This window comes from Sciurus carolinensis, chromosome 2 (assembly GCF_902686445.1).
Source record: "Sciurus carolinensis chromosome 2, mSciCar1.2, whole genome shotgun sequence".
In the NCBI taxonomy this organism is placed as follows: domain Eukaryota; kingdom Metazoa; phylum Chordata; class Mammalia; order Rodentia; family Sciuridae; genus Sciurus; species Sciurus carolinensis.
Window position 1 is genome coordinate 111988307 of NC_062214.1, and position 13520 is coordinate 112001826.

The window sequence follows — 13520 nt, forward strand, 5'->3', positions numbered from 1 at the left end:
GAGTGCCAGTTTGAATGTTGTGTTAGTTACATTTTCATCACAGTGACCAAAATACCAACAAGAACATCTTGGATGAGGAAGTTTACTTTGGGCTTATGGTTTCAGAGATGCAGTCTGTGGTTGGCCATCATCTCCATGAGTTGAGGCAGAACATCACAGCAGAAGAGCCTGGTGGAAGAAAGCTGTTCATCTCATGGCAGCTGGGAAGCAAAGAGAGAGAGGAGCCAGAGACAAGATGTATAAGCCCCAAGGGCAGGCTCCCAGTGACTGGCCTCTTCCAGCCACACCTCACCTGCCTACAATTACGACCCAGTAATTCATTCAGATTATTAATTATTAAATTATTGGTGGATTAGTCCACCAATTTTACAGCTCTCATAATCTAATCGTTTCATTTTTTAGCATTCCTGCTTTGTCTATCACATGAGCTGATTGGAAGATGCCTCATATTCAAACCATAACAGATGTGAAGGAAGACAGACTCATAAGAATAAACTTTGGTTTTCAGGGGGCTGTTTATTAGGAAGAGAAGATTCTGGTTCAGCTCCAGGACCAGGTAAGGAAGGCACCTCTCTCAGGTTCCTCATCTTGTGTCTTGTTTTTTTTTTTTGTTTCTTCAGTGGTGTGGACCAGGGGGATGCCCTGGGCCATGGCCTGGGGGGTGCCCACCAGGTCCTGGGGGGTGGCCTCCCACAGGACCGTGTCCTGGACCATGACCAGGGGGGTGCCCACCAGGTCCTGGGGGGTGGCCTCCCACAGGACCGTGTCCTGGACCATGATCAGGGTGGGGACCACCAGGTCCTGGAGGATGGCCGCCATGAGAGTGCCCCTGTGGAAAGCCAAATGACCAATGTCAGAATCTGAGGTTAATGCCAGCCTGTAATCAACTCCTCCTCACTCCACTTCCCCAGGGAGTCTGGATTCCTGGGCACTAGCAAGGAGTTATAGTGGAGGACTGGGTGGTAAGGGTAGCCTTGATGAAGCCCCTTGAACACTGAGCAGACAAAGGGGAGGGACCTAGATTTATTGGTTTTCATTCTTTTTTTAAAATTTTTCTTTTTTTAGTTTTTGATGGATCTTTATTTTATTTTTTTGTGGTGCTGAGGATCGAACCCATGCTTCATGCATGCTAGGCAAGCACTCTACCACTGAGCCACAACCCCCGCCCCTGGTTTTCATTCTTGACCTGAGCTATGATCCCACTCTTTGAACTTTGATTCATTTTATCTGTAACTAAGAAGCAAAATTATCTCATCTTCTCTGAGGGACCCTTGCAGGGTGATTCTAGAGGATTTTCCATACTAGAACTGTAGGCTTATTGTACTTAGGAGCAAGGGCAAGTCTCAGGGCGTCTGTAGAAGAGCTGAGGGCCAAGGGGAGATGGGAGCCGAGAAGGAGAAGGGGTAGGGCAGCTGGAGGGTGGGGGACACCAAGAGGAGGAAGTGGCAGATGAAGATGTGCCTGTTCTCTACATAGGTAGGGGTCCTTGTGTATGAACAGGCCATGTGCTGCATTTACATGCATATAGCTGTGTTTGGGTACATGTACATGGGTGAGTGCACATACCTGCCTGCTGTGCACACAGATACATTCATGGAGTATACCGTGTGTGTTCATGAGAATGGGTGTGTGTGTGAGCCTATGGCATCCCTGAGCAGGGTGCCAAGCCCAAGATATCAGGAAGACTAGAAAATAAAGTCAAAGTTTTACTCCTTAACCAGACAGAAGAGGACTGGAAAAAAGTGCAGTTTAACCTTCTGTTTTGACTACAACTACCTATGAGGCCCTAAGGTCAGGGAATTTCTTTGTTTCTTACCACAGGCCCAGGGAAGGAGAGAGAGACCCCATCTTGCTTCTGTGCTAGATGGCACTGGGAGTCTGGGGCCCTCTGGAGCAGGGGTGAGGATATGCCCCCATTCCAGGGATAGGCTAATTCCCTGCTCTGCTTCTGCCTCATAGGGCATGATTAGGGCTTGGTACAAGTAGGGAAGATCTAGGCACCAGGGCTCGGGGCCTTCCTGTGACTATGTTAGAGAAGCTTCTGCTCCATCCAGGCTCAGTGATGCCTGGAAACAGCCACTGCTCACCCTACTTGATTTTCCTTCTATAGCTCTTTTTGTGGTGGGACCACAGATCCAGACCAGAAACTGGTGCTGGTGGTAGCTGATGCGGGGTGGTAGCTGGAGAGGATGAGGGCAGGCCAACTTCCTTTCTTGGCAGAAGCCTGTCCTGGGGATCTGCAGTGTGGCTGGGGCTTGGGAGCAAGCCAGCCATCCAGCAAGGCTGTGGGGGTAGCCAGGAAAGCAGAGCAGTGTAAAACAGGTGGGGAAGCAGCAGGAGAGAAGATGGACTGCTGGGGCAGGGAGGGGAAGTGAGGAAAGGAGAGAGACAGATGGGAAAACAGAGGAGAGATTGCCAAGGAAGGAGACTGTTGCCAGCAGGGGCTGGGTGAATGCCGCAATGCCTCACCCCATGGAGCTGCTGCCTGATCCTGCTCCTGTCTTTCATTTGTGGAAAGGGGGGGTCTAGGAAGGTCTGGAGGGCATGGTAGTGGGGAAGAAAAAAGGGAAAGGGTTGGGGAACTTTCCTACCTTTGGACCTGTGGGAGAAGAAGAAAAAAAAAAAAAAAGAAAGAAAAAGGAGCAACTTGGGTCATTTGGTTCTGCAGTGAAAACCCTGTCTTCTCCCTGGCACTGATCTGGTGTCCATACCCCAACCCACAACTAGGCTCTTCAGACTTGGTCATTTGCCTGACAATCATTCCTCCATTCATCCACTCAACCACAGATTCATATTGAAAGTCAATACAAAGTTCCATTGTGGAGTCCCTGGACTCCAGAGCTGGTGGAGTCCTCCCAGGTGGCACAGGGCCAATTAGGAGGTGTGGGTTCTTGTTTTTTTTTTTTTTTTTTGCGGTGCTGGGGAATCGAACCCAGGGATCTGTGCTTGCAAGGCAAGCACTTTACCAACTGAGCTATCTCCCCAGCCCCTAGGTGTGGGTTCTTGTCCGCACTCTGTCAACTATCGGTCCTCCTAACCTTGGCCAAACATCATGGCATGAGGGAAACGCGCCACTGTGGCAAACCCTGATTCTTCCTCTTCCACCTTTGCGAGGCCCCCACCCAATCTAAACATTAGTTCCCCACATCTCATTTCTCTCACCCAGTCTGTGCTCAGCCCCTCAGAGTTATTGGTTGACTCCTGCTTATAACTTTCTGTTCTTACATCTGGACCTTTGCTCATGCCTCCTGCCACTTGGAAATCTCTCTCGCTCAATTCTGCCTTGTTTTTCTGCAGGAAATTCACTTTGCTCTGTAGGTCCAGTGGTCTCATTCTGCATAGCCACCTGAATGGTCCCCAGTGCTCTGAAGCCCTCCTTTGGAAGGAATCACCTACTATTTTTTTGTGTCTTTTGAGGGGAGCCAGTGGCACAGCTGCTCAGAGCTGTTTTCTGGGCTCCAAATTGAGCTTTCTGTGGTTTCACCCTGAGCAAGACCCTTACCTTCCCTGGGCCTTATGTGTACAATAGGAAAAGCACTTGCCTGTTTTCCTCCTGAGGTTGAAGATCTGGTGAGATGAAGGATGTGTGAACATTTTTCTTAAACTGTGAAGTGCTCTACTGAATATAAGGGCTTGTTTGCATTTTGGAACCCTAGTACCACCTACACATACACACACATACACACACACTTTTTTTTTTTTTGGCAAGCAGTAGATATGACTGACTGATTGGCCCTGCCTTCTCCACTCTCCTTTTTTCTCTCTTCCTTCTTCCACCCCATAGCCTCCCACCCATGTTGCTTACCTGGATCCATCTTTATGGAGTGAGAGCAGGGAGTGACACAAGAAACACCTGTGGTTTGACAGATAATAAAGTTTTAGTTATGGTAATCTAAATCTTAAACTCTTTCCTTCCTTCTTCTCAAAGATGCACACAAATAGCCCTTTTAAAGGATGAAAGGTGTAAGACTGCTCCACCTGACCTAGCATGACACCGAATGTGGACACTTCACTCTGGGTGTTGATACAGGCATTGATTGGATAGAGGGGGTCAATCCATATGGGATATACTGGTTCCTTAGATCCGCACCTCACTGCACCCCAAGATCCACACCCAGACTCACAATCATGTATTAGTTCAATTCCACTCGGGTCACCTTTGATCATGTTAATACATGTTGAGTGCCTGCTATGTGCCAGGTCACAGTGCCTCTGTCTCTAGAGGTCCCTGTGTAAACACTGGGCATAAGATTGGAAGAAATATAAAGGGCAGGAGGGGTTGGTGGGTAGGGACCTTCGGGGGATCCAGAGGACCCTATGATCCATACCCTACAGCACAAGGGAGTGGAAAGCTTTCCAGGTTCCTAGCTGCTTATTACTGTTTCCTCCCACCAGAATTGGAAGGGGATGGCAAGTTCGAGGTCTAAGCCAATTTGTCATTCACCAACAAGCTATGCTGTCATTAGAGGAGCTGCTGAGATCTGGCCTCTTCTTTGGGGCTGGCATGCAAGTCACAATGGACAACTCCCGGATGGACCCAATGCACATATAGTACACTTAAGGATCAAATACTTGGCATCAGGGCTCTCTGGTATGCATATGGTTGTTGAGAATATTTGTTATATTTTGAGCAAATTGTCACACACACACATATACACACACACCCCTAATATAACAGTGCTGACCCCTTGTAAGACAGTCTCCTACATTTTGGTGGGGGTACCAGGAATTGAACTCAGGGGCACTCGACCACTGAGCCATGTCCCCAGCCCTATTTTTGTATTTTATTTAGAGACAGGATCTTACTGAGTTGCTTAGCACCTTGCTTTTGCTGATACTGGCTTTGAACTCTCAATCCTCCTGTCTCAGCCTCTCAAGCCACTAGAATTTCAGGTGTGCGCCACCAGGCCCAGCAGTCCCCTACATTTTTTGAGCCACTGTTTTGGGTATTTTTGTGTGTTGGGGATCATTTGCATCACACATGCAAAGCAGGTGCTGTATTACTGAGCTACCCCCCCCAACCCTGTTGAACTGCCCATTTTTATTGCCCATGATTGTTCTTACTGTCTCATATTTTTGCTTAGTTAGTGATGAAGCTGGAAAAGACTCAGGGAGCTGAACTTGTGAGAGGGAGGAATAGCAAAAACCTTACAGCCAGTTAGGATCTGGGTTAGAATAAGGAGAAAAGATAGTCCTTGGGATATATCTCCCAAATTCAGGCCCAGCTATTTGAGTTGGCAACTCTGGAAGGGACCTAATACAACCCTTTGATGCTCAGCTAAGCCCCTGTTCCTGGCATGGCACTCAAGTACAGAGTGGAAGTGCAAGGGCTCTGCCTAGGAGTGGGACAGGGCAGATGGGGAGACATGATGGAATGTACACAGTCACACAGCACACAGACACATGTTGCACACATGAGAGACAGAGAGCACACACAGATGTACAACACCCTCACAAAGACATAGAGGCAAAGGTATTAGTTCAATGCACAAACATATCTACCCCGAGAGACCACAAACACACAGGCACATGAAGTCCTCTCACAGAGAACCACTCCCCACCCCTGACTCCCACCCCAGCAAACAGAACTAGGTCCTTACCCGAGAGTGCAGAGCAAGAGCAGGATGTCTGAGACTCTGTCCGTGCTCAGGTGTATTTGTATAGGATAGGGAGGGGCTGGAATGGGTCAGGTGCACTGGGAGGGTCATGGGCAGAGGGTAGGTGAATGAGAAGGGATGGGCTACTCTGGGCAAAGAGCAGCTGGAAGCAGGATGTATGTGGGCAGGGGAAGGGGGAACAGAAGGGGAGAGTGAGGGACAACCCATTACCAGACTGGTCTGTTAATGAGATGCCATAGAACCAAGGTAGGGGTTCCCAACCCTGGAAAAGCTGTTTCGCACCCAGTGCTGGCTCTAAACATTTGTGGAGCTCCCACTAAATGTCAGGCCATGCATGAGTGCTTCACACTCCGTAGTTAACCCACTGACTTCTACAAACTAGACAGGATGATCATCTCCCTCCAGCAGGTAGAGGAGGAAATAGTAACCCTAGTGGAGGACCCAAGTTCTCAAATGTTGCTCAGGCCAGAGAACAGTAGATATACAGAAAATGGGACTTTCAGGATGGAATCTGGACAAATTGGGAAGGGACCCAGGAGTTTGGAACCCAGGCAGTCTGATTTCTCTACACTATGCAAGCCCCTTGTGAACTGATCCCCAAGGATCCTTATGGCATCTACTGTGTGCCACAACCCCTTGCTCTGAAAGACAGACCAGTGGCCCCTGCTACAAGCTCTCCTATTTCCCTGGATCCTTTCTTCTAATGTGTCTTGCTCCCACTGGCCTCTGTGATCCTCAAATGCAAGGACAGCTGTGGCTCTCTTAGTCTGCTTTGTATTTCCTAGGGATTAGCAATTCTCCTGGCATTAGCAGGTGCTCAATAAATATTTGGTAAATGCATGAAGGGTTGGAGTTAGTTATTGCTGGGTAATATCTGGCTTCCTTTTCTGTGCTTTATACTTGTGTTTATTTTTCTCCTTTGTTTACATATTTAATTTTTTTTCTGGAAGAAGAAGGAAGTGCCCTTCCCATCTCACAATGTTGTACAAAACAGGGAATATCAAAGACTCCATCCTCAGCAAGGCAAAGGGGCTTGGCTAGCCCCCTGTTTTAATCAAAGAGGACAAAAGTCATGTGAGATCAGAAGCAGGAAGTTAAAGAAGCCATTGTTTTCAGATTTGCTGTAAAAAACTTCATGATCTAGCTGCATTAAAATACATTAGATTTGTTGTTTATTTATTTGTTTGTCTGGTTTTGGGTATTGGGGGTTAGACCCAGTGACACTTTGCCTTTGTGCTACATCCCCTGCTTTCTTTTATTTTTTTATTTTGAGACAAGCTCTAAGTTGTTTAGGGCCTCACTAAATTGCTGAGGCTGGCCTTTAACTTGCAATCCTGCCTCAGCCTCCCAGTTGCTGGGATTACAGTCATGAGCCACTATGCCTAGCTAGATTAATTTTTTTAAAAAGCTAAGGATGTAGCTCAATGGTAGAATGCTCGCCTAGCATGTGTGAGGCCCTGGGTTTGATTCCCACTACTGAAAACAAAAATAAAACAAACCAAAAGGAACACATGCCCAGAGAAATGAAAACGTAGGTCCTCATAAAGAGTTGTACTGAATATTCATAGAATCTTTTGGAATAGCTGAAGACTCAGAACCTCACAAATGTTCAGCACTAAGGGAATGAATAAACAAATCACAGCCCATTCATTCAATGGAATACTGTTCAATAATAAGAAAGGACAAGTTATTGATTCAGGCTAAAATGTGATGGAAAATCAAAGTAATTGTGCTGAGCAAAAGAAGCCAGACATGAGGAATGCATATTGCATACATTTGTCTATAAAATTCTAGAAAATGTAAACTCATTGATAGTGACAGCAAAGTGATTGCCTAGGAATAGGGTAGATGAGGAGGTAGTGAAAGGAGACATTAGAAAAGGACATGAAGAAACTTTGGGGATGGTAGTTATATTCATTATCTTGCCTGTTGAATATTTAAAGGAGCATTCATATGGCAAAACATGGAATTGCACCTTTCAATATGTGACTTAAATTGGAGCCATAAATCAAAAGTACCATAACCATCATTAGAAAAACACTTGTAAGATAGAGAGGAACAAAGAGTGATTCTTTTTCTCCATGGTGGAAAGGAAAATATCTGCATGCCAAGCTCTTCTGTAGTATCCATTGATACTACATATCAATGATCTCATATCAGCTCTTGGAAGGGTTACGATGTTCCCCTCTTTGACTTATTTTTAAAAAGCCAGGGAAAGACGAACAGATGATGACACATAATGAGGGGTGGGAGGGGGGCAGAATGGAGGAAGGAGGGACTGTATAGAGGGAAAAGAGGGGTGGGAGGGATGGGGGGGAAGGAAAAAATAACAATGAATCAAACACCATTACCCTATTTAAATGTATGATTACACAAAGGGTATGCCTTTACTCCATGTACAAACAGAAACAACATGTATCTCATTTGTTTACAATAAAAATAAATAATAAAAAAAAAAGCCAGGGGCTAGGACTGTAGCTCAGTGGCAGAGCGCTTGCCTAGCACATGTGAGGCACTGGGTTTGATCCTTAGCACCACATAAAAAATAAACAAATAAAAAATAAGGGCATTCTGTCCATCTACAACTTAAAAAAAGTTAGAGATGGTAAGACACTTGAGGTCACCTAGCCATTGTGAAGTTAACTCTAGCTAGGGACTGTGTGAATCTAGACCCTGGGCTCTTCTTCACATTAGCTTATCTCCCCTTTTAGGGATTTTCTTCTGAAAAACTCCAGCCTGCCTTGGTAAAATCCCAGGCAGAGGACTTTGGTTTATGACTAGGTGGGGCACAATTACTCCATTTGGCACAATTCATTGCTCTTCTGTCAGGAGCCAGGGCAGGGACAGCAGGCGGGCTGCTGGAGAGGTGCAGAGTCCCAGGGGAAGTTTACAAAGGTGTGGTGTCCTCTAGGCTCCCACAGTCCAGCCCATGCTGGGTGGGGGGCAATTCTCACGTCTTCCCACACCCAACCCTCACCAGTACTCCAAGCCCTCCTCTTCTGGGATTCCTCCTTTTCCCCTTTAGGGACCTTGAGACCATGACCTTTCCACCCCAGGCCTCTGACAGGAAGCTAAAAAGAGAGGCCTATGTTCTCATGGGCCTATAAGAAGGAGATGTGTGTGTGTGTGTGTGTGAAGGGAGATGATTAGGACCTCAGACTTCAGTTCCTGCCAACTCGGGAGTCAGGGCTTGAGCTCCACCGCAAGGTCATGCGGGGGTGGGTGGTGAGCGGTGGAGGGACTGAGACCTTGGGTGGAGGAGGCAAGCCCTACCTTGCATATGGAGAAGAAAGGGCAGTGTGAGTGGCCTGGGGGCAGGAGGCCTGCAAGAGGAGAGGAGGAGCGGGAGCAGTGGTGGGCACATCAGAGGCGCCCTGGTACCTTCATGGCCTCGTTCCCCTCCCCAGCCCTAGGATTTTGAGGGCCAGCAGAGCTTCATCCATGCATGTGTCCCCTCTCCCTTTGGCCCTGACCCTTCCAGATAGTAAGTGCTCACCATGTGCTTAGACTTATTGCCTAGCAGAGAGAGGTGGCACCTGCCTGCCAGAAAGTCACAGAATGGCGAAGGGAACTGGGTGGAGTATGAGAAACCATTCTTGGGGTGAGGAGTTGGGATGAGGGAGAGGAGAGACAAGGACAGGAAGAGACGGAAAGTCTCCTGGTCAGTAGAGGTGGTGGGTGGGGGTCTTTGGGAGGGTGAGGACATGCAGTGAAAGCCTGAAGGCAGGATATTGATCTTCCCTGTGATGATCTTCTCTGAGACCATCTGCCTCCCCGGCTGCCTTGCAGAGCAGGGAAGAAGCTAAATGGCCAGGTGCCTTTGCCTGGTTTGGTGAATAGGTTTCTTTTTTTGTTATTGTTGTTTATTCATTAATTTATTATTTAAATTTTTTAAAATTTTTACAGGCTGCATTTTGATTCATTGTACACAAATGGGGTACAACTTTTCATTTCTATGATTGTACACAATGTAGATTCACACCATTCATGTAATCATACATATACATAGGGTAATACTGTCTGTTTCATTCTACTATCTTTCTGTCCCCCACCCCCTCCCACCCCATTTTCCTCTACACCTTCCAAATTTCCTTCATTCTTCCCTTCCCCCTGCCACCCCTCCTCGTTATATATCGTCATCCACTTATCAGAGAAAACATTCTGCCTTTGGTTCTTTGGGCTTGGCCTATTTCACTTAGCATGATATTTTCCAACTTCATCCATTTACCAGCAAATGCCATAATTTTATTCTTCTTTATGGCTGAGTAATATTCCATTGTGTATATATACCACAGTTTCTTTCATCAATTGAAGGGCACCTAGGTTGATTCCACAATCTAGCTATTGTGAATTGAGCAGCTATGAACACTGATGTGGCTGCGTCGTTGTAGTATGCTGATTTTAAGTCCTTTGGGTATAGACCAAGGAGAGGGACAGCTGTAGTTAATAGGTTTCTAATGGCATGAAGGCAAAGGTGGTTGGCTGGCTCTGGGCTGGAGACAGTGCTGCTGGATGGGCCTTCATGTCAGTGGTTCAGGCACAGTGGGGAAGGACCCACAGAGACTCTTGGGCAGGTTGCTGACCCTGATCTCCAATAACACCTGCCTTGGCTAGATTTCAGAGCTAGAAGTTATCAAATGACATCATAGGCATGAGGGCTTTGCCCATGTTAGCTGTGAGTGCAAGGTGTAATTCTGACCTGTGTAAGCATTGGTGGTCTATTTGACTCTCTGTCCCAATCATTTCTTCCCTTTCTGTGAACTGGGCATCTGCCTTCTGTATATGTCACTACCTTTGGCCTCTGGTATCCATCAGTATTTCATGATGGGCTCCTGAGACATGCCCTCCAGGGTCATCCCTCCCTCAACGTCCTCCTTCCCTGTAACATCTGTCCCTAGAACTATATTTCCAGCATAGGAATTTCAGAGCTATCCACTTCAGGTAACCTCCCAATGGCATGTGGTTGACAAGGCCTGAAAGGCACAGCATCGGATCTTTGGGAGCAACTCTGGGATGGTGAGTCATAGTGCAGTGTTCTGAGAAAACACCATGAGCCCCCTTTGCACTGAGAACAGAGGCCTGAACAAGGGAGACCCTATGGGATTCACACCAGGGTTCACACCAGGATTCACCTCTTACCCCTGGGTCAAGGACTGGAGAACACATGGTAGTCCAACCCTGGGTGTGTCCTGCAGAGCAAAATGGAGTGTCTCCCAGTGCAATCTGCCTCCTGCCTTCAGATGCCACCCTACTCTGGCATGTGTGTTCTTGGAAAGGCGGGGCCCAAACTTTGTCCTGGCAGCTGGAGCCTACCCAGGGCCAGTCCCTCCAGCCCCACCTCATGCACTCTGAGATCTCTCCACACAGGGCTAGTTCTGGCTTGTCACACAGACCATTAGTCAAGACTGTTCCAGATATAGATGTCACCCATGTTATTTCATTTTGTCTCCAAATAACTCAATGAGGAATGTGCACTTCATTTTATAGAGGAGGATCAGAGAGATAAGAGACGGTGTCAGTAAGGAGGGAAGGGATTGAACTCAACGTCATCCTGTCTCATCCTAGGACAAGGCTAAGAAGGGCAAGGACTAGAATGCTGATATTTTATTGTTCAGCTATTCACAGGGATAGCCATTCTGGATCTATGTGGACCAAGTAGCCCTGTCCACTGTAGCCCTGTCACCTGCCAGGCCTGTGCTCCCATGTCTTTTAGGTTTTTTCCCCCAGTAGGCCTCTCTCCCCTTTTCTCAGAGAGAAGCCAGTTCACAGTCATTTTGTCTCCAGGTTGGCTCTATGACTGTGTTCTAAATACCATGAATAAGATCCAAATGCCCTGTGCCACTGGGGTGGGGCTGTTGCCTGAGCTGGCAGGTGGTCTGGGAGGTGGGGAACTGACCAGGAAAGAGCTGTGACCCGGAGACCTGTACTGTGCCCCAGATGCTGGGATGCAGTTTCGTGCTGTGCGCCAAGATCCTGGGATGACCAGCCCAGTCCCATGGAGAGAGGGAGAACAAAGAGTGAGGTCTAAGCCAAAACAGCATTGCAGGGCCTTCAGGGAAAGGAGCCCTGGGCAGGGCGGCAGCAGTCCTGACTTCCAGGCTCATCTGCAACAAAAACAGGCCTTGCGGTCCTGGCAGATGGCTACATTGCCCTGGGCCTATTTCCTTGTGAATAAATGAGACTTCTACAACTGGACGGGCTCTCTGGTCTGATTGGAGTTGTGAGGTGGGCTGGGGGTGACTGAGACTTGAGAGATGCTGGGGAGTAATGGGGAGGACACCCGGCTCCCTCAGCAGTCAGGCTTTGTAATGCTGCTTCCCCCTAGTGGTGGCAGAGAGGAACAGAAACCTGGTCTTTTGGGAATATCACATTGGTCATTCTCCTGCCTCCCCCTGTTTCCTGTGGACTTCTCCCCAGGAGAGAGGGCGAGCACTCTTAGTGGGCTTTGACACCCACTGGCTCTCAGAGCTGCGTGCATTCTGCGTGGACAGAAAGACAGTCACAACCTATGCACAGCACGGCCACGGCAATGCATGGGACAGCACAGGTTAATTCACTCTGCCGGCGCTGACGAAGACTGCAGCATGCAGGGGGCACTGTGCCAGGCCCTAGGGATCCTGAGGACTTGGCACACTATTCTTGCCCTCAGACAACCTCTTTCCAATGGGATAGCAGATAGTAAAACTGCAGGTTCTAGAGAAAGTGGTAGAATGTGGGGGATGCTCAGAGGCATGCCATATTGTATGAGTAACACTTGAAAGCACGTGGCCAGCAACAGCAGGTCTCTGACTGACTGTGGGTTTGCTTGGACACATGGGTCTCCAGCCTGATGGGCTACTAAGTCTTTGCTTCTAAGTTAGGGAGTTGTCTCCTTGCAGGCACTTCCAGAAGAGCTAGGTCACCCTTCCAGTAGGACAACTGGATTTCTACCTGTGCCCACTGTTCCCCTGACCCACTCTAGACAGGAATGGATGCAGGGAGAATAAAGACCTTGCCTGTCTCTGCATCCTCCTCTGTCCAATTCTCTTCTCTCCAAACCTGCTCTGGGGGCCTGCATTCCAAAGAGTGTGGTGAGCATTAGGTCTCCCTCCAAGGCCAGGCTCTGGGGGCCTCCCAGCTCCCAGTGTAGGGCAGGTAATGGGAAGTTGAGGCTTCTGAAGACTTCTGAGCCTGGGTTGGAACTCAGCCCGTGTGAGACAGAACACAGAGAGGGTGGGAGAAGAAGTGTGTGTGTGTGTGTGTGTGTGTGTGTGTGTGTGTGTGAGAGAGAGAGAGAGAGAGAGAGAGAGAGAGAGAGAGAGAGAGAGAGACGCACTAGGGTGAGTGAGGAGTCTGGGTGCGTCACTGTTGCTGGGAAAGTAGATGAGTCTGACTCAGTGGGAACATCCGGCAGGAAAGAAGGAGAGAGCACAGTGGCATTTGCAAGCAGGATGGGAACTCTGAGGCTGCAGGAATGGGGTGGGGCTGGTGAAAGCCTGAACAGGAAAGGGCTGAGTGTGATGGGGAAGTGGGGTGGGCTGAAAGTGTGGTTCTAGGGGAGGAGAGGTTGGGCCTCCAGCTGCCTGGGCTGATCTGGGAGGAGAAGGAAGGCAATGGTGCTTTCGGTTCCAGACACAGAAGGGACGAGTTGTGGTGCGAGTTTAGGGAAACTGAGGCCAATCAGGAATGTGGAAAATGCTGAGGTTTCTGACACTCACTTCAGGGCCTGGATGTTAGGACCTTGTAACTACTGATACTGAATGAGACACCAGGCACTCCTAAGATAGAGAGCACTCCTCTCCCCAGCACTTCAAGCCTTGTGCTCCCAGGATAGGACTGCTCATCAGGCTGGACCCTGGACAGGGACACTGGCTTAGGCTGTGAGGATGATTTGGGAGAGGCTTTCCTGAGAAGGCCCATGTT

General features: G+C 48.3%; 1 protein-coding gene across 2 annotated transcripts in view; it reads right to left on the reverse strand.

Annotated features, from left to right (window-relative positions):
• Positions 1-600: 600 nt before the first annotated feature.
• The window catches only part of Phgr1 (proline, histidine and glycine rich 1), a 67692-nt gene continuing 54772 nt past the window's right edge, over positions 601-13520 (reverse strand). For both annotated transcript variants that reach the window (XR_007107194.1, XM_047541052.1), the window contains exons 2-4: positions 3806-3853; positions 2592-2599; positions 601-829 (exon numbers count right to left, since the gene is read on the reverse strand). Coding sequence is in view for 1 of the 2 variants with exons in the window: in XM_047541052.1 (XP_047397008.1) it covers positions 617-829; positions 2592-2599; positions 3806-3853 (269 nt within the window). In the remaining variant the exon portion in view is untranslated. The remainder of the gene's footprint in view (positions 830-2591; positions 2600-3805; positions 3854-13520) is intronic.